Raw genomic sequence first — 20,500 nt, forward strand, 5'->3', positions numbered from 1 at the left:
TCTTATGCGTTCAACTATTCCTTTCCTGCACTGTGAGGAAAACGGTGTAGCTTTTACTTTCGAAAGAGGAAGAACTGCGAGAGAACATGTGACACTTCGTTCTTAAATAATAGCAACAAGGAAACGCAGTCAGACTGAATTTCCGCGCAGTAAAGATGAGTCCGACTAATCAAGGCAAGTGAAACACTTTCCAGTAATACTTTAACAGCTTTAGTAGAAATATTAATCGCTGGTAAAACAAAAAGGCGGACATCGCCCCATAAAAAGCTTCATAATTTAGTTTACTTTCGTTTTTGTAGCTTTCAAAGACTTTTCTTTGTTCAGGCTGCAGGTGTGTTCAACGATAAAAAATATATTGTAACCTTGTTATAATGTCATGACAGTGAAGTAAAGTGTTTCTATAATGTTTAATAATTGTAAAAATAAAAAAGAAAGAAAGAAAGAAATTGTCCAAACACACTCGGTGTATGTTTAGTATGTAATTACACCATAGAAATGAAGGCTGTGTTGTACAACTACGCTGTAGCATTTGTTTAGTAAAACAATTTAGCTCAGTAGGTAGAGTGGTTGCCCCATGATCGGAAGGTCGGGGGTTCGATTCCCCTTAACAGCTACCCTGAGGTACCCCTGAGCAAGGTACCGTCCCTACACACTGCTCCCCGGGCGCCCAATGGCTGCCCACTGCTTCACTGAGTGAATGGGTTAAATGCAGAGAGCAATTTCCCCACGGGGCTCAATAAAGTACAATAATGTACACACCTTCTTCTTCTTTAAAAGTAATATAAAACCGGAATTCTTCGTTTTTGTATTTGTATTTATGAAACTGACAACAAAGCGAAGCGGAAAAAAGAGCCAGTCAAAGTCACTTTTGGGTAAAACTCCAAGTACAAACGGAGTAGATGGCTTACTTAAATTGCTTTAAATCGCATACATTAGTATGAGAAGCCTGATGAGTTATAAATTCTCGTTAAAAAATATTATATATATCATATTAAATTAAGGTTATACACTGAGGGTATTGTATGTACCGGTATTGTTTGAAGAGGGTCCTCTTCCCAGTTGAGAACTGTACCAGGTATAAGAGGTGGAGCTTCATATTCATCGCTGTACTTTTTGCGTTTTCATAAGTTTCACTTCAGGTCTTGTGACTGTGGAGTCATTTTGAAAACTTGCACAGCCTTAAATATGTGGATGTGATACTTGAGACTCATCTTAACACAGTGACCCTAAAGACACAGTGATCTGTGCAAAAAGTTGTTTTTTTTTAAAGTGACTTTTGCTATTAGTGATGAGAATTCCGGCTCTTTTTAGAGAACCGGCTCTTTCGGCTCGCCTCACTAAAAAAAAAAAAACCCGGCTCTTTCAGCTCCCAATCGATTCTTCAGGTTGTTTTGTTGCTTTAATTCATTTATTATCAACAACAATATAAAATCATGCACAAAAGAAATTAGTAATTAAAAAAACAACAACGTGGTTTTATTTATTTATATATTTACATATAAATATAAATGGTGGTCCTTGGAGACAAAGCTTGTACAAACTCCAAAAAGCATGTAAAAACTCTGAAGCATTTACAAACTCCAAAACACATTTCTAGCGTTAACTGAACTTCCAAAACAGAGATATCTAGATCACTTAAATTACACAATTGAAAGCATATGTGTATTGTTTGTGTATTTATACACAAGCACTCATATATAGTCAAATAATTTAAAAAAAATGTTCATTTACCTGTTGCACACCAAATCCAGTCGTTGGTACTTCTTGGCATGTGTAGGTAACAAAAGCTCAACACTGTGCCTAGCATCCTGGAGCACTTCTGTTGTGTTTTGAGTTTGTACGTGTTTTGGGGCCACCGTAAATATACTTTTGTTTATTCACTCCACATAAAATGTAATCAATAAATCATATAATACAAAAGAACAACTATTTACATTTCAACTTTTAACTATTTAAACTTTCAGCTTTAAAGTGAAACAACACAAAACACCGCAAACCACAACACAATTAAATCTAGATTAAAATATGCAAAACAAAAAGATCCACATTCTCTGTCATATAGGTCTGCATGAATAAACTTTCTGAATCCTTTATCATCCACAACTGAAAATTGTGGATGGTTACTATACCTTTCCAGTGTTGGGCAAGTTACTTTGAAAAAGTAATTAATTATAGTTACTAGTTACTTCTTCAAAAAAGTAACTGAGTTAGTAACTGAGTTACAATATTCTCAAAGTAATTAAATACTTGAAAAGTAACTATTGCATTACTTAAAAAAAACAAAAAAACAAAAAAAAAACATATAACCCTCTGGGGTCCAGGGTATAATTGGCCATTTTTTTAACTACTTTTGATTTTCCCTCCACATTTCACCTTTAAAAACGATTTACTTTACCTTGTTTGGTATCATCCTTTTCAGCACAACCTCATGTGTCTGAATTTACAGTTATGTTTTCATTTTGACATACTGTATTAACACAATTGATCTAAAATCAGACAAAGAACATAAAATCAGAGAAGAAAAAGTTATATTTTTTAACAATCGCAAACATGTTTAATGAATCATATTTCATAACTTTAAATGGAAATATAAATTGTCAATTTTAAAATCCTATGCACAAGTTTTGCAAACAACAAAGTTATTTGCATCCATTTACCTTTTACATTGATTTTTTTAAATAACCATTTCAAACTATTTACAGAACAATCAGCTGTTCTGCATTCAATAAGATGCCACACAAATTATTTGTGCCATTCCAAAAAAAAAAAACAGTCGCCTCATTGTTCTGACACACAACACAAAACTATCCACAACACTACACACTAACTACACCAGACAACACATTAACTACACACCCTAAACGTCACTAATCTCTCACATCTCAAAACTCCCTCTCTCTCTCTCTCTCTCTCTCTCTCTCTCTATCTATCTATCTATCTCTCTCTCTCCGCGTCACTCTTAAAACTTCCCCTATTTTTTGTTTTGTTTTTTTATTTTTTGCTCATAAGCAGAGCGTGCTTGCTAGCGCTGTCCTTAGACAGTAAACGTGACGAAACTATTGAGGAAAAAACACACGTATATATTGTTTATCATGACTCTGGTTTTACATGGCCTATTAACACAATTTAAAAACTGGTATATATCACCTTGTTGCTTTGTCTTTAAGTGGCCGTGTGATTGGCTTACCACGACTTCTTTATTCTTCCTCAGTCAAACAGCAGCACTCATGCCATTGTTTTGCCCCCTTAGCTCCAGGTGTTGTGCTAGACAGTGATCATGATTACCGTCCGCGGGAGCGCGCGCAGCTGCTTAAAGCTGTATCGCCCAGATTACTTACAGCTGCTTCCGTGCAACTGATATAAGATGCTAAGCTGAACACAGCTTCAACCGTCTGTTTGTTGAAAAATAGTAACGGACCGCATTTTCTTGTTAGTAACTGTAACGGCGTTGTAACGATAGGAACAGTAATTAGTTAGATTACTCGTTACTGAAAAAAGTAACGCCGTTACTTGTAGCGCCGTTATTCCCATCACTGTACCTTTCTGATGTGACGTTGTTGTCCTTGGCTCTCTTGCCCTCCCGCTCTGTTCCTGTGCTACTGCGAGTTTAACTACCGCCCCTCCCCCCTCTGCTCAGCGCAAGCACAAGGCTCGCATGCGGAGTGAAGCGGAAAAACAGTGCGAGAGAAAGGGTGAGAGAAAGAAAAGAAAAACACGCCTTGCCTCGTTCACTTCAAAGAGTCGGCTCAAAGAGCAATTTCGTTCGCGAATGACACATCACTATTTGCTATGTAGATGAGGCCAATGAGCCACCTTGGTATAAAACCCCTGAAGACAACATCAGCACCAATTACAGCCTGGTAACATGCTTGAACTCTGAGTTCAAACAGCAGTTTTCAGTGGAATCACTTTAATGTCTACAGTTTTGTATATTTCATCTTAGTCATTGTAAGAAAACCTTCCAAACACTCTCCCTTTTTGTATTTTGAGACCTTTTTGTTGATTCTAGTACATGCTGATATGTTTATGCCCTGTTTCTGAGACGCAGAGGTGACCTAGATCAGTTTGGTTTAGATTTATTGCCAGCAATCTAATAACAAGTGACGTAAACCAATATTTACAAGTGTGTTTTGTCCCCATTCTGAGAATTAGAGACAGTAAAATTGTGAAAAAAATGCCTTTTCATTTGGGAAAAATAACCATGGATGTATCTAGAAAAATAATTGTGGCCTCTTTTGACCCTTTAGAGTTACTAAACACCTATCTCCATCTTTTTGTTGTTTTCTTTTTGTTAGTATGTAAAGCAGCACTGAAAATATTTTGGCCTGTGTCGTGCCAGAGTCTCTATGTGTGGTTTTTATGAAACTAAGGTCTGTTTCTGACTGGAAACCAGAACTTTCTGCCAGGCAGGTTGTTTTCTCAGTGTGTTAGTGAGCATCAGTCTCATCAAAGGTCAGGTGACATCCTGTCTTCTCGTGTCATCGTCTATGTTTGTGTGTTTGCAGGCCTGCTGTTGCTGCTCATCTCCCTGTGTGCCGGGGCAGCAGCCATGTTTGAATCCACACTGGACGCACACTGGGAGCTGTGGAAGAAGACACATGGGAAGAGCTACAAAAAAGATGTATGTGACAAAAAGTAGTAGTAATAAATATTTTTTTGTGTTATATATGTACAAACTCTGCACAAGGCTTATAATTAACTTATACGGCATTTTCACCTCATCTGCTCTTTCTTTATGTGAGGTGGAGGATGCTCACCGCCGCAAGCTGTGGGAGAATAACCTGAAGATGATTACCATGCACAACCTGGAGGCCTCAATGGGACTTCACACCTATGAACTGGGCATGAATCACATGGGAGACCTGGTGAGACACTCTCTTGCTTCATTAATGCTTTTGACTTATGATATTTTTTATTCATTAATGGTGATTGTATTAATGATGTTGAAAAGGTCAACAGAATTAAAGCTGATCTGTCTTAAAGAGTAGCTATGAATAGATAACAGATTACTGGCACTTCATGTTTCTGGTTTCCCTATTTTTGTTTTCTGAGTTCCCCTTTCTCTGTCTTTATGTTCCGTGTCAGTTTTCATGTTTCAGTGTCTTCATATTTTGTATTTAGTGTCTTTTGGGTGCTTTATCAATTAATGCAGGCTAGATACCTCTAACAAAAACAAATACAAGTCAAGCAGGCTAATATTAAACATATGTTGGGGCACACATGTATAGTTTCACATTGCTAATTTTATCTCAGGTCTCTTAATTTATTCAGTTAGCATTCATAACATTTCAATATGCTGTGGTAACACTTAAACTGAGTTTAAAAAAAACTATCAAATATTCAAAAAATAAATTATGGTACCTTTGCTTTAACTTTCTGCAGAATGTAAATTAGCAACATTAACTGGTAAAGCACCAAGCTTTACCTTTAACCCTTTGGCTCTTCTAACCTTTCTTTCCTGATTAGCTGCAGAGTTTTGGTTCTGGCCTTTGAGACTTGACTGGAGTAATGAGGTGATTTCTCCTCTTAGCTCAAATAATCATCAGGCTGACTAGGATCTATTCTCCAGTCAAGACCCTACAGTATATTCCTGAGCTAACTTAATGAATAACCAAAGCACTCAGACTGCATACTGGAATCTCAACCGTTGTCTGGTCAGTGACCTGCTTCACCTTAGTCTTTGTTGGAGAATGTTTTTGAGCATTCAGACAGAACTGAGTCCATTCTGTTTATTTATTGACTTCATCTATACCAAAAGAAACAAATGTGATTCCTGAGAGGAATCAGATTTGAAAAGGACAGACACAGATTACTGTATATAAAGTGGACAGTGAAACATGTTTACCTTTTTTAACACATTGGTTTTATTTTGCATACTGTCAAGAGTGTTATCAGGGCATTTTTTTAATATGTGCTCATGAAAATCTGAAATGGTAGTTATTTGTTTACATATGATCTCGTGCAACAGCAGGAGCAGCAAACTGAAACTGTTCTCTTTTTTGACTGCTCTCTCCATTCAATCAATATTAAAAAGGCTCTTATTGTCCTGGAGAGGTTATCCGCAATCAACAAATAATTCGTTTGAGGGAAAAAAATATTTTAAAATGTTCCCAGTCTTTGGGAACATATAAAATGATTGTAGCAAAAATCAACAAAAACTTAAATAATAATATAGCATTTTCATGAATTAAAAATGTCAAGTGTTTTTTATTATTTAATTGAAAGCGACATCAAAAAACTGTCAAAATAATCCTACATCCATTAAATGAACTGGAATTTCCGTATTCAGACAGAAAAGGCTGATTGTAACAGATATTTGTGTCTCATTCCATAATTTGTGTTCTTCCTCATAGACAGAAGAAGAGATCCTGCAGTCTTTTGCAACTCTCAAACCTCCCACTGGCATCCAGAGGGCGCCATCTCCCTTTGCAGGGGCATCAGGTTCTGGCATACCAGACACTGTGGACTGGAGAGAGAAGGGTTATGTCACCAGTGTCAAGATGCAGGTAAAAAAAAAGAGGTCATTTAAATCAGGGTTTGTGTATTAGTGCTGCTGAGAAGAATCAGTTCATGTTTGCACGAGAAGAATTTCACCATATCCACTTTTACTACTACGAAGAAGATGACTGCCTCTCGTTTACTGAACCCTGAAAGTTCTCTGGGGTTTTTTTGTTTGTTATTTTTTTTATGTTTTTTCATAGTTTTACATCCCAAAAAAGGTGTAACACTGTTGAAAAAAAACAAAAACAGAACGCAATAATTTGCAAATCTCATAAACCTGTACTGTATTCACACTAGAACATAGCAATCATCACTGTTTTAAAGCAGTGCATATTTATTTATTTATATTTTTGCATTTTTTATATGATATGATAAGATTATAAAATAAATCATGTATGTTAGAAAACAGGATATTGAGATGTTCAAAGTCTTTACAATTTTATGTTGAGGAACATTCTTCTAAAAATATTTCACAGTTCATATAAGCAGTTTTTGGTGAAAAAAATTGGTGAACCCCTGACAGTCTTTACTTCTGACAAACTCTGCCTCTCTAAGATGTTTTTAATGCCCAATCATGTTACTGACCTGTTGCCAGTAACCTTATTATTTGAAAAGTATTCTTCCAGCTGTTTCTTTGTAGCCTTCCCAGCCTTTGGTTGTCAGTGGCCTAAATTTTTTGAGACAACGTTTGCTAACATGAAATGTAGAATGAGCTAATATCTGACATGAAATAGTATGAAATAGTTTTTATGTTCTACTATAAATGAAATATTGGATTTGAAAATCATTGCATTCTGTTTGTATTTACATTTTACACAGCGGTCCAATATTTTTGGAATTGGAGTTATAAAAAGTGCTTCTATGCTCTTAAAGTGGACATTTAGAGGAAGACTTAAGAATATGAGCATGACATTTTATTTTTTTTTTATTCAGGGTGCTTGTGGAGCTTGCTGGGCCTTCAGTGTTGCAGGGGCCCTGGAAGGTCAGTTAGCCAAGACAACAGGAAAGCTGGTGGATCTCAGTCCCCAAAACCTGGTGGATTGTTCTGGCAAATATGGTAACGAAGGCTGCAACGGAGGCTACATAGACCGAGCTTTCCAATATGTCATCGACAACCACGGAATTGACTCTGATGCTTCATACCCATATACAGGACGTGTAAGTAAACATACATGCATGTGTGACCTCATGTGCACACTTCTGTGCTAAAAGAACATTCAGCACTTATTTAAGTGATAATTCCAAGGCAAAAACAAAATCTCAGTTAAAATAGTAATTCATCACAATCCCTGTCACCCTCCTTTCATTAATCAGCCATCTCCAGGTTAGTAGGGACAAATATAATTAATACAAATATTAAACATGTGAGAAGCAAGTACCCCTAAGAAAGGTACTTTCCTCAGCATCTCTACACACCGCTCCCCGGACACTGTATTGGTGGTTGCTTCACTGAGTGAATGATTAAATGCAGTGGACTAATTTCCAATGGGATTAATAAAGTGTATCTCCTTCTTCGTTAACAGAAGGTCAAATATCAAAATTCATTATTTACAACAAAAATGGAGTAGACAGTAGCAAAGTTATTTTTTGCTCATAAAGATAAACATAAACTAGGATTATATTATGATTATATAAAGAAAAACATGTCTTAGTTTAAAATGTGTGTAGAAATAAAAACAATTTGTAACTTTTAATTAAGAAATGTTATGTTTTTAATAAAATCCTAATATAATCCTAGTTTATACCGTCTTTATATTATATTCAATTAATAACAGAGTTTAAATAATTTGAAATTAGTATATTCTGTTCCAACAAGCCAACTTTTACAAAACTTTTACAAAAATTTAAACATAGGACTCTAACACAAGCTTTACAAAACCCTGTATGAGACACCTAGGTGGGTGTATAAACACCAGCAAGAAGTTGAGTCCGATCCTTCAGGCTGTAGACAGCAACACTCACACTTGTCTGTGGTCAGCTGTTAACGTCTCTTTGGAGCAACAATAAATTAATCGGAGCGGACAACATGTTTGTCCTCCAGGCTTTATGTAGTTCGCTGTTGTTTGTGTGGAGGAGGCCAGTTCTGAGACGATTCAACAGACTGTTCCAGCCTCGCGGGGGTGGCGATGTTTTTAATTTAGCCAAAAGAAAATTTAAAAAAAAAACGAAAAAACAAAAACAAAACAAGAACTTTGTAATGTGAAATACTCAGTGACTATCCTTACCAAAAAAATCAAGCATGGAAATTATGACAATATCTATATAGTTTGCAACAGTCTTTAGGTTTATTTTTGTCCTGAAGTGCAAATTATGACACCACTGACTTATTCCTTTGAGAAGTGAGATGCAGTCCAATCAATGGAGAGCCTACAAGACTAAAGGAGTGATTTTAACTGAGTTCAAAAACCTAGTTAATGAATATATTTTCAATTTGTTGGTGCCCCTCCCAATTCTGCCTTAGGGCAGCCCTGTATGTTGTAAAACAAGAATATTTTTAGATTTTTTTTTAATGTGTATGAAGTTCTTTCCTGACTGCATCAGATCCTTTAACATTTTTTTCTTTAACTTCAGGATGATCAGTGCCACTACAACCCAGCAACCCGTGCTGCCAACTGCTCCAGTTACCAGTGTCTGCCTGAAGGGGACGAGAACGCTCTGAAGCAGGGTCTTGCTACCATTGGACCCATTTCAGTGGGAATTGATGCTAGGCGGCCCACGTTTATTTTATATAGGAGTGGTAAGATACACCTCATCAGATGCAAAGTAAATGGAAAAACAGTTTTAAAATGTTTGGAGGATGAAGGAGTTTTTTTTTTTTGTTTTTTTTAGAAGACAAATTTGAGTTCAGTTTTCCTGGAAATTATTATTTATGGCTGCTTAGAAAATTTTAATCAGATTGATCATTTCTTCTTATAATTTCAGGAGTGTATAATGACCCATCATGCACTCAGAATGTGAATCACGCTGTGTTAGCTGTGGGCTACGGCACTCTGAATGGACAAGACTACTGGCTCATAAAGAACAGGTGAGACATTTTCACTGATTTCTCTTGAATCTGGCTTTTATATACAAAGTGATTTCATGGACAGGGCCTTTATTGTCTTCCACCATCTGTTCACTAATGTGGTGCATACTGGAGGACTCTAGAAGACAAATAAGAAGTGAAAGAGAGAAGTCAGGCTTTTTAAAAAGTACATATCATCAACACGCAAAAACTGACCTGGCCTGGGAATACCAAGGTTTTCCCAGGCCAGCCGAGAGATATAATCTCTCCAGAGTGTCCTGGGTCTGCCCCAGGGCCTCCTCCCAGTGGGACATGCCCCGAACACCTCACCCAGGGGGGCACCCAGGTAGCGTCCTTGTCAGATGCCCGAACCACCTCGACTGGCTCCTTTTGTTGTGGAGGAGCAGCGGCTCTACTCTGAGCCCCTCCCGGATGGCTGAACTTCTCATCCTATAAGAGGGAGGCTAGCCACCCTTCGGAGGAAGCCCATTTCTGCCTCTTTTATCTCGTTCTTTCGGTCACTGCCCACATCTAGTGACCATAGGTGAGGGTAGGGACGTAGACTGACCGGCAAATTGAGAGCTTTGCTTTTACACTCAGCTCTCTCTTTACCACAACAGACCGATACAGCGTCCGCATCACTCAGCCGCAGCACCAATCCATCTGTCGATCTCCCACTCCCTTTTCCCATCAGTCGTGAACAAGTACTTGAACTCCTCCACTTGGGGCAAGAACTTGTCTCTGACCCGGAGTGGGCACTCCACCCTTTTCCTGGCTGAGGACCATTGCCTCAGATTTGGAGGTGCTGATTCTCATTCCCAAAGCTTCACACTCAGCTGCGAACCATTCCAAGGCGAGCTGGAGGCCATCACCCGATGAAGCCAACAGAACCACATCATCTGCGAAAAGCAGAGATGACATTCTGAGACCACCCAAGTGAAAGCCCTCTGCCACTTGGGTACGCCTAGGAATTCTGTCCATAAAAATTATGAAAAGAATAGGTGACTAAGGGCTGCCCTGGCAAAGCCCATCACCCACCAGGAACAAGTCCAACTTATTGGACTTTGCAGACCAAGAGCTGGTCAAGTGTTCCACGACCAGGACAAAAAAATGCATTGTTCCTCCTGTATCTGAGGTTCGACTAATGGACACATCCATTCATATGACATCCTGTCCTTTGTTAATACTTAAACATAAACTATACTGAGTTAGATGTAAAAGTAGGAAGAAAGACAGTTTTGTTAATGTTTATTCAAAGATGAAAAAACAAATGTACCAGCTGCTGAAGTCATTTCATTTTTAGAATTCATATGAACAAGCATTTAATCATCCACTGGACCTGGTTTTATCTTCTTTTGTTTTCTTTTTTTAATAAAAACATAAAAAAACAAGATAAGAATGATTTAATACATCAATAACAAAATGTGAAGTTTTAAAACATTTAATTACATTTATCTGATAATTCATTATTTTGTACTCTCCAGCTGGGGAACTTCCTTCGGAGATCAGGGATACATCCGGATGGCACGCAACCAGAATGATCAGTGTGGCATTGCTCTGGATGCCTGCTACCCCGTCATGTAACTGCAGAGGGAACTGAAATGAATCTCTTGCAAAATGAATATAAATGAATATATCATTTATGACTTTTTTTATTAAGTCTTCAAAAACTACAGCTTCAAACTAACACTTTTTGGTGCTTCTCTTGAAAAATTATATCTTGAGGAGGAATCATTATCACTGACTTTATTTGGCGTGTGACATTGTGGAAATGCTAATGTGTGTATCTCTGTGTGTGAGTACACACATTTTTGGTATACCCGCTTATCAAAGTTCAAACTACTTTTCTCCTTGAAAGGTAAGGTTCAGCAATTGCTTTAAAAGATTTGATTTTTCACAAGTTAAAGAAAAATATTTATCCCCCAATGTTTACTTTGGTTAGCATTAACTACTAAATCAGGGGGTTACCAGAAGTATAGACATTTGTTCAAGGTTACAAGGTTTAATTAAAAATCTTTCTATATCTGTGGTAAAAAGTTGTGAATGTACTGGATGTTTAGCGCTGGACTACTGTATATTTTATGACATGAGTGAGATTAAGATTAAATTCACAACACAACATGTACTGCTGCTTTGTTGTTGACACTTATATTATGTAATCAGACTCAATGTAAAAATAAAACATTTTCCAAAAATCTGGTTCCTTATTCACAAAATAATGAACACGGAATTATAACTTTAAGGGTGTCATGGTGCTGTGTCTGTTACTGCGTTTATGTCTTTGGACTTTTGGCCTTGTTTTCTTACGATGGTAGCGGTTTATGTTTCTTAGCCCTTTTCTGGTATTACTTAGTTTCCCGGTTTAATCATTTAGATTTCTGGTTCTTAATTACTTTTAGTTAGTTCTGTTTCGTTCCCTCTCTTTTGCCTTTGTGTATCTTTATTGTGTGAGTTTGTCCCTTTGTCCCTCGTCAGATCCTCGTCATGTTCATCATCCGTCATGTTTCAGGTCTCAGGTTTCCTTGTTCCTGGTACCTTGTGTTTAGTTTTTGTTGATTTAATCTTAGTCTCCCTTTTGCTTTGGTTGTATTTTGTGCAGTCAAAAATAAAAAGCTCACTTTCATTTTTGACTGCAGTCCTCCTTACTCTGCAATTGGGTCCACACTCCCCACACAGTCTGCCATCACAGACCTGACAAAAGGGGGATATGTATTTATGTAAACATGCCTGGGATGTTGAGGGTTTTAACTGGTTGAGTACTAAATTGTGCATGTTATACAGCATTTTCGTTAAACAAAAAGGACGTTTAAAAGGAAGCCTTGGTTTCGTAAGTGTGTTTTCTTGTTTTTGGACAAAATAAAAAATAAATCAGATTTCAGAGCAGCTATTGGTGTTGGCCTTTAAAACCCACATATCTTTCCTGCTAACATCTTGAACAAGGTCAGAATAAAGTCAACAGACTGCAGTGTTGGGTTACAAATGAGTCATTTTTATTTTTTTTAGTGCAACATCACAACAAACAATTTTCACATGAGGTATTCAAAGGGATTTTCTTTAGTTGTTGATACAAAATGTCCCACCATGATTGACGTTTAAAGTTTTGTATATCTTTTTTTAAAGCCTTTGGTTGGTTAGCCACATTCATTAGTAAGTCTAACACATGGACAAGAATGGCACAATAAAGCATGGTGGGTCGAGTCCAAGCTGGGGAAAGTCAGACTCAGTCAGATATTTCCCTCAGCTCTTTCCCGTTTAAAGCTTTTTGTATGGATCTTATTAATTCCTACTTACAACAGTGGGATTGAACAGTATTTCAACTACACTAAACATTTTGAAAAAAAAACAGGTGGGAGGGGTGGCTTACAAATGTGGAAAAATAGCTTCTGTCTCCTCTGATCTTTTTTTTATGTTAGGATGAGTGCTTGATTTGGGGTTTTTTTTTTCTATTACAGCAATTCGCATAATTCTAGCTTTTGGAAAACAAGGAACAGGCAACGTTGATTACAGCAAGATCCTCCTTGCTTGGATTGTCACCTCCTTCTTTTTTGGTCTTGAGAATGATTTTATTTATATACAGAACATGGATCAATGGGACACTAGCATACTCGACTTGAGCTTTGGCTGGACAGGGGGTTCCTTCAGCCCCTTCACAGATTGATTCCAGCACATTTGGTTTGAAGAAGTAAAAGGCATGAAGAAGAAGAGACGGATGAACAGACAAGATAGATAGATAGATAGACAGACACCCTGACAGAATGGATTCTTTGGTTAAGGAACATTTTTGCCACACAACATCTCACACAGTTGAGGTAGATGGGTAAAGTCTTCATGTACGCACACGGGAGAAGACAGGGACAGAGGGGGAGACACTGGGGTCAAAAGACTTTCATCTGAAGACACTGCTTCATGTCAGTTTCTCAGTTCCAGCTCAACATAATACTGATTTATGCAACATAAATAACCAGCACACGGAACCCCACTGGTGCTTTTTTGAATCCTCTGAGTGCTACGGTAGCTCTGATGAGGAACTGCTAAAACTACCTACATTACATAATGATTCAGCAGTTACTCATTGATCTTTGGTTGTTTTTTCGTTCAAACGTTATCAAAAACAGTACTTTTTTGGTCTTTTTAAATTTTTTATTCTGAAAGTATATGTCAACTTTCAGTTCTGCTATTTCATTATTAACGCGCTCCTAAGAATTGCTCTGCAATGGCCTCGGCTGCCAGGCTTGTCTCAGGGTCAAGTTTCTAGAAAAGTCACTAGGGGGTGCCGCAGGCTAAAATGGCAATGCGGATCACCTGCAGCAGCCAACTGGATTCACTCCTCCCTCCCGCCTACCCTCTGTACAGAAAGGGAAGAGCTTCCCTGCTTGACACGGAGCAGAGGGTGGCTCAATACAAAAAGCACTGTCTCCATTTTAGACTCGCAGTCAGAGAGACAAAGAAAAACCTGAAAGGTGTCACCTCAGCTTTGATACAATGACAGCAGTGGGCAGAGATCAGCAGAAGAGCCTTCAAGCTCTTTTATTTTTAATTTTTTCACCGCTGTACAGACACAGCCACACAACCCCACTGCCACCCCCCGTAGCTCTCAGCATGCTTACAATTGTTGCTCATTAAAGTTTAATTCAGCTCTATGCCCCACTACTCCAACACCTCCTGTTCCTCAAACAACCCCCCCTCCTACTTCTCCGCACACACTGCTACCACCATCCTCATTCTGGACGATTCAGCCTCCTCTCTGATCTCCCCCCACCCCTTTTTGAATGCCCCCTAAAGCCCACAGGTCTGGCCAAGAGCAGACCCCAGACCAGATACCCAGAGAGGAGACGGGATGAAAAAAGCCTCCCCTTTGAAGTCCACGAAAAAGTCGATGGCCTCTTTCATGACCACCCGTCTTTCAAGTGCACGCTGTGAAGGGGGCCCCGGCAATCCGCCTCTTACAACGTTAAAGACAGAGAAAGGGAGAGAAAATGAGACAGGGAAAGAGTCAATGTTGAAAACGGCAAATCTAGCTTTGCCACACTTGGGCAGCATTTAGTCGAGAGTGAGAAAATTAAATCTTAGGTGACTTCTCCTGATTTCAGCACCCACTATTCAGAATGGAAAATCCAGGTAAGGAAGGAGGACCTAGAACAAATGCCAAAACTCCAAATGATTTGGAAAGATCCATGAAGCTCTTACAGGGTCAGGGACAAGCCCCACAAGCCTTACAACAAAATCTAAGACTTCTCAAACACTGAACTTTGGATGGCAGAGGGCATAGGTCATAAAACTAAAGAATCTTACAAAAGAAATTAAAGATTCCCAGAAAACGAGAATGGGAAAAACCTTTAAAAGACCTTAAAAACCACGGGTACATAAATCCAATTCCCCGGAAGATGAGGAACACCCTTTAAGAATCACATTGGACAGCAAACAAACCCAGAAAAAAACTCCAGTATCTCAATTCAAGTTGAGGAAAACACGGGAGGAGTCAGGAGTGAACCCTACTAAACGTCTTGGAACTGAGACAACTAGCAGAAGCCTTTGCGTGTGGTGGACGGTGAGATCACACTGAGAAGGACATAGACAGTAGTGTCTGCACTGCACTGGGGAAGGGGTTAGGTGAGGGAGATTGGGCGGGGTGGGGGGTCATAACCATGCATTTCCCCAGGCAGATGCACAGTACGCATGTTTGCGCGTGACCCCGAAGGACTTACGCAACATTAGACAGTGCTTTAAGTGGGTCCCCAGACACATTACGCACTCTGCCAGATGGCATTGGTCTGAACACAACTTTACAAGCAACTTGTGAGCCTATGGGATGCCACATCATCTTTGTTATTATTGTTATTGTCATTATTGGTAGTATTATTAATTATAAATATTATCACAACATTCAAACAAGCTTTGGCCTTGGCGTTAAGAGCTGACAGCAGAGACATTTGCAAGAGTAAAGAATTCCCCATAATTCTACAACAAAACAAAGAAAACAAAAAGGGCCAGGCCTTAAAGATAGAGAGATACTTAACATCACTGGGTGGGTCGGGCTGGATCCGGGTGGATCGGGTACTGGGTTTAGGGATTCAGGCCGTACATTCAGGGAGGCAATGTTAATCTTTGGTATTACGATGGGATTCTACAGCTAAAAGTGCCCATCACAAAAAGTTTTCAGTTTCACACAGACATACAGAGCATTGTTAAATAAATACTTACAGTATATAGATAGCATAAATAAATAAATAACCAAATAAATAAAGGAAAGAAAAAGGGAAACCAATAAATACACAAATGCAGTAATAAATATGTTGATCAGATCATTAATTGCATTTGAAAAGTTCTTGGTTTGATTCATCTATTGGCTATAAGGAGGCATGGTTAAAGCCATTCCTTTGTGGACCAAAAAAATGACCTTGTACGTCAGCAGGGCTGAAACAAACTGCCCCACACTTCCAACGTGTTACTATAAATAGAGCGATGTGCTTGAAATCTGTACAAAAACATTGGAAAGAATCACATTCCTCCATTTTCTAGACATCTGTAAAAAAAAGATTTTGTAATGGAGGAGTATACAGTTGTTTGGAAATGAGTGGAAAAAATACTACAATGTCACTATACATTGTGTCAGGTGTACCTCTTCTCCAGAGAGCCTTTGTGTTCAAATTGTTTTTGTTTTCGTTTTTTTTGTGTGTGTGTTTTGGTTTTTTTCTTTTTGATTTGGAGTCCAAAAAAATGGCTGTGGAGCTTTAATTTGGAAGCTCAGTGAGAGTCTTAAAGCTAGACGGTTGCACCAACAAGTCTGTTTCTGTGTCCTACTTGTGTTTATCGATTCTGTCCTGGCATACGGTGAGATGTGCCGCGATTCCCCCTTGAAAACTCTGATTCATTCGAGGTGGGACCGTCTTGACACAATACAGAAGAGGCTCCTGTTGATGGGAAATGATTGACAATTGGGAGTCACAGGCGCTACAGAACCCTCCTGATTATTCCAGGCTCCAAGCTTGGAACAACGCCATACAGTCCTGGGAACCATTACCATGGAAACACATGCTAAGAAAAGGGCATTCAGTTCTCCAAGAAAAAAAAAAAGAGGACTTAAAAAAAATGCCTCTTCTTCCTCTTTCACCTTGATTCTGGAGGAATAAAGGGACTACAATAACATCGGGGAAGGATTAATGTCTTCGGATGATGGCGATCACTTGATTAGGAAGTTACACAATGAAGCTCTCCAGATGTGAGCAAACGACACCTCTTGATTCTTCACGTTTGGAGAGATGAGAAAAGATTTGAAGGTACACCAAAATATGCTTACTCCTGATTTGCAATACCCTCATTATCTCTAATCTACATAATCAAAATAATGCAATGAGATGGTGTCTATGTAAGGGTGTGACTCTTCTTTGAGTCAAATCATCTTTGCACCCTTGACTATACAGGCAAGACCTCACATCTTGCAATCATATCACTAAGCATTGCCCCTTCCTTTTCAAGGGAGCAATTAACTTTGGTTTGGGAAAAATGCTTCATCTTCATAAACTCATCTATAATAGCTGGCTCCATCTCTCCTTCTGATAACGAGGAGGACATTTATTACGGCTGATCTCTGCCTAGACCAGTCTATGTGCCCCCTTGCTCCCTCAGCGCCCTCCTCACCGCACCTCCGCGACGGTCTAGCATCACGCCGTGCTGCAGGACACTGCGGAGGAGGAAATGCTGGAGCCCGAGGAACCGGTGGAAGAAGGACGGCCCTCGTCTGCCCACTTGTTGAGGTTGCGTCGGCGGGCATTCATGAAGAAATTGCTGACAGTTGAGAGCTCCAGGCCCAGCTGCTGGGCAATGGTGACCTGGAGCTCTTTGGTTGGGCGGTGGTTCTCCCTGAAGATGGCCAGAAGCGTACGCCGCTGCAGGTCTGTGAACACCAGCCTGGTGCGCTTCGGGCCCTGGTTGCGCTCCAGCTTGTTCTGCTCCTGTTCCTTACGCTTGCAGGCTGCAGGCAGATGGATAAAAGATAAATTAAAAAAAGGAAAGGGGAAGCAGGTTAGCTAACAGACTGGCTGGCTAACTAGGACAAATGGATTAAGCTGTGGGAAAGTGGATTTGTTGAAAGAAAACAGATTAGCTAAGCAACTTTGATTAGTTAAAAGAGATGAATCAGCAACTTGTTTCACTGTGCAGTAAAGGAATCAAGATGTTCAACCTATCACATCTTATTACCAGTGAGCTGCTCTAAGCTGCTAGGGAGAAAAAAACATATAACTACATCCAGACCAAAGTCCTGAAGTCTTCCATGATGTTTTTCATTATTCCCTTTAATTACATTTTGGAAAATGGTCTAATTTTTTACATAGATATGGCCTGGAGACAAACTAAATCTGGTGTTGCACTGATAATGGCAATATCTTCCAAACAAAAATTGAATTCAAACACAAAAACAGATGTATATCAAATTTCTCCCCTTAAAAATTTGAAATATAACCTTTCATCACATCAAATGTCACGTTTTGTCCCTCTTAGACTCTCCCTTATTTAACATCCGTATATTTCTGCATCTTTAGTCCTCAGAAGATAAAAAGCTTTAGCAGCATTTGTCCAGTATCAAAGTTATCCAAATCCAATCTACAGTAACAGTTAAGTCTTCTGGTGATTCTTTTTTAAATCTAAGTCTTGCGTACAACAACCACAAAATAAAATCCCGGGGTCTGGGTTAAACACCACTCTAGCTGCGGCAGCCCGCCCAATTATATAATCGATATTTTCTCGCGAAAAAGTCTGAAATTTATTTTGAAGGGAAAAAAAAGAGTGCAAAGAACAGTTTTGTTTAGTGAGAGAGAAAAATAGCCTGATGCGTGTGGGCTGAGCTCAGATCCATTTTGAGAATCAGACGAGCATTTTGAATTCAGGCTGCATGTTCCTCTGCATATCCATCGCTGAACCTTTCACCTCTAACACGCTGTAATTCTGTATTTACAGGAAACACAACACCAACCTCTGCCTTTGTGTACCGAGCCAACTTCTCCTCCCTTCCCTCCCACCCTCCATCCCGCTCTTTTTCTCTAACCATCTCCCTCCACTTCCACTCTTTCCTTTCCCTTAGTGGACACTTCAACATCATTAGTTTCTCATAAAAGTCATTTACATGTGGCGGCAGTGAGTGAGTAATAATCACTTTAGGGGGAACTAATTTATTTTCTATTAAAGGCAGGTTACGTCAGGGGTGAGTGAAACAAGCAGAGTCGGCATTGCCCAGGGCATTTAGAAGCCTTAAGTGGGCTAAAACATATTTGGGAGAGTCGTGCAATTACCTAAATGCACACTTTTAAGAGGTTTCAATCAGCACTGTGCGGTTGCTGGGCGACTATTTTGCTGATGGTATCAAATGCATTTCTAAGTGTAAGCACACTGGTGTACGTGCACAAAAAACACAAAGACACAAATACACACACACAAATGAGCAAGGACAGATGGATTAGTGCCTATATAGACAGTGGGTTTTTTTTCAGAGGGGGTATAAAATATGAATTCTTCTAATAGGTATGATATTAGATATGCATGTTATTTGGCATGTTGTGTCAGAAGCTTTCTCGATCTCAGAAAGATAAGATGCTGGGGTTACACATGCTCTTTGGGCTTTTTGAGCATTTAGCCAACCAAAACAGCCCTCAGTGTAACAAACGTGTCATTTTTATTGCAAGAAAAGAGAAACTCTTTCTTTCTTTTCGAGATTTAACACACACCATTTTTCAAGCAAGAGAGGAATAAGCTGTATTCGTGTTGAAGCTGGTTGAAATAATCCTGCTGCACAGGCAGATTTTTTTTTTAACTTATATTAAGAAAACACAGAGAAATATGTATGGAGTTCTATTATTGACAAAAAAAATATGTGATTATATGGAGATTTCAGCTCGCAATAACCTTGAGATCCAATATTTCAAACCCTAACACACGGAGAAACACAACCCAACTCACGCTGCAAACATACATTATATAAAACACAGATGCTGCCTTTTGCTCTCACAACAGCACTGACGCGTCCAATTGATTGGCTCACAGTTTCCCATTGAGAAACATCTCACATACTGAGGGGTGCTGCTGATGTTAACTGTATGACTGTCTTTTCACTCTTCAAACGCACAGTGGCAAATTTCTCTCATTAGCAGAGCGTTTTAGGAAAAAGTGTGACCTCACCGCCATCTTTTTTTTCACAGAGTGCAATCACAACAGCAGAATTAGACGCAGGTCTAAAGGGTGTGTGTGTGTGTGTGTGTGTGTGTGTGTGTGTGTGTGTGTGTGTGTGTGTGTGTGTGTGTGTGTGTGTGTGTGTACTTCGCACCGTCTGGCTTTGATTGCTCTAACATCCAGCTGAGTTTCTGAAACTTAAGTACTCAACTGGACATGAATAAATCTCCCCATGAATTCCCTGTGAACATTCTCCTCTAAAATCATTATCTGAAGGAAGTGTTTTGACTCGGGGATGCACTCTTGTCAACTTGAGATTACAGGGGCCTGTTAGCTTTTAGGCATCCAGAGCTCGTTTGCATTTCTGAGAGTTATCGAACCACGTCTCATTAAAATCTGAACAGGCCGAGATGTCAGCAACATGTCAATATCACCACAAGTGAAATTATATATATATATATATATATATATATATATATATATAGTATTTGTGCTGCATTCTTCATAGGAGTTATACCATCACCACGGTCAATATTTCAGGGTTGGGGGTGTTGGGATGTGAGCTGCAGCTATGGAATGTATATACAGTGGTGCACTCTGAGCTCATGTAGTAATGAAAGGAATGACATGATAGTGCTGGCTAGCTCGCTTGTAGCGTGGATTTATGGCTCGTTGGAGGAGCTGCCGTGTCCTGCCGCTCTCCTCCTCCTCGCCGCCATCCTATCCTCAGCTCTCTCCCTTACTGACGATCATAACGCCGACCATTAAGTAAATGCTTCCTTATGCTGTAATCATGTGTAAAAGGCTCACAATTACCATGCTATAAATCCCCAG

General features: G+C 39.2%; 2 protein-coding genes across 4 annotated transcripts in view; one reads left to right on the forward strand and one right to left on the reverse strand.

Annotated features, from left to right (window-relative positions):
* Positions 1-24: 24 nt before the first annotated feature.
* LOC113032328 (cathepsin S-like) lies at positions 25-11,700 on the forward strand. Its single transcript, XM_026185194.2, has 8 exons — positions 25-174; positions 4,506-4,621; positions 4,743-4,865; positions 6,354-6,506; positions 7,435-7,659; positions 9,073-9,238; positions 9,424-9,526; positions 10,990-11,700. The coding sequence occupies exons 1-8, from the start codon at positions 156-158 to the stop codon at positions 11,087-11,089; spliced, it is 1,005 nt and encodes a 334-aa protein (XP_026040979.2). The 5' UTR covers positions 25-155; the 3' UTR covers positions 11,090-11,700.
* A 773-nt stretch (positions 11,701-12,473) lies between these two features.
* The window catches only part of onecutl (one cut domain, family member, like), a 45,251-nt gene continuing 37,224 nt past the window's right edge, over positions 12,474-20,500 (reverse strand). For all 3 annotated transcript variants that reach the window (XM_080308488.1, XM_026183924.2, XM_026183923.2), the window contains one exon: positions 12,474-17,477. In XM_080308488.1, coding sequence (XP_080164614.1) covers positions 17,167-17,477 — 311 coding nt within the window. In that variant the 3' untranslated portion in view covers positions 12,474-17,166. The remainder of the gene's footprint in view (positions 17,478-20,500) is intronic.

The sequence above is a fragment of the Astatotilapia calliptera genome, chromosome 11 (assembly GCF_964374335.1).
Source record: "Astatotilapia calliptera chromosome 11, fAstCal68.1, whole genome shotgun sequence".
Classification (NCBI taxonomy): domain Eukaryota; kingdom Metazoa; phylum Chordata; class Actinopteri; order Cichliformes; family Cichlidae; genus Astatotilapia; species Astatotilapia calliptera.

What these genes read in the sequence shown, in the direction of transcription:
- LOC113032328 (XM_026185194.2), top strand. An exon ending in GTTTATTTTATATAGGAGTG is followed by an intron (nt 9,239 to 9,423) that starts GTAAGATACACC and finishes TTATAATTTCAG; the next exon opens with GAGTGTATAATGACCCATCA. An exon ending in TACTGGCTCATAAAGAACAG is followed by an intron (nt 9,527 to 10,989) that starts GTGAGACATTTT and finishes TGTACTCTCCAG; the next exon opens with CTGGGGAACTTCCTTCGGAG.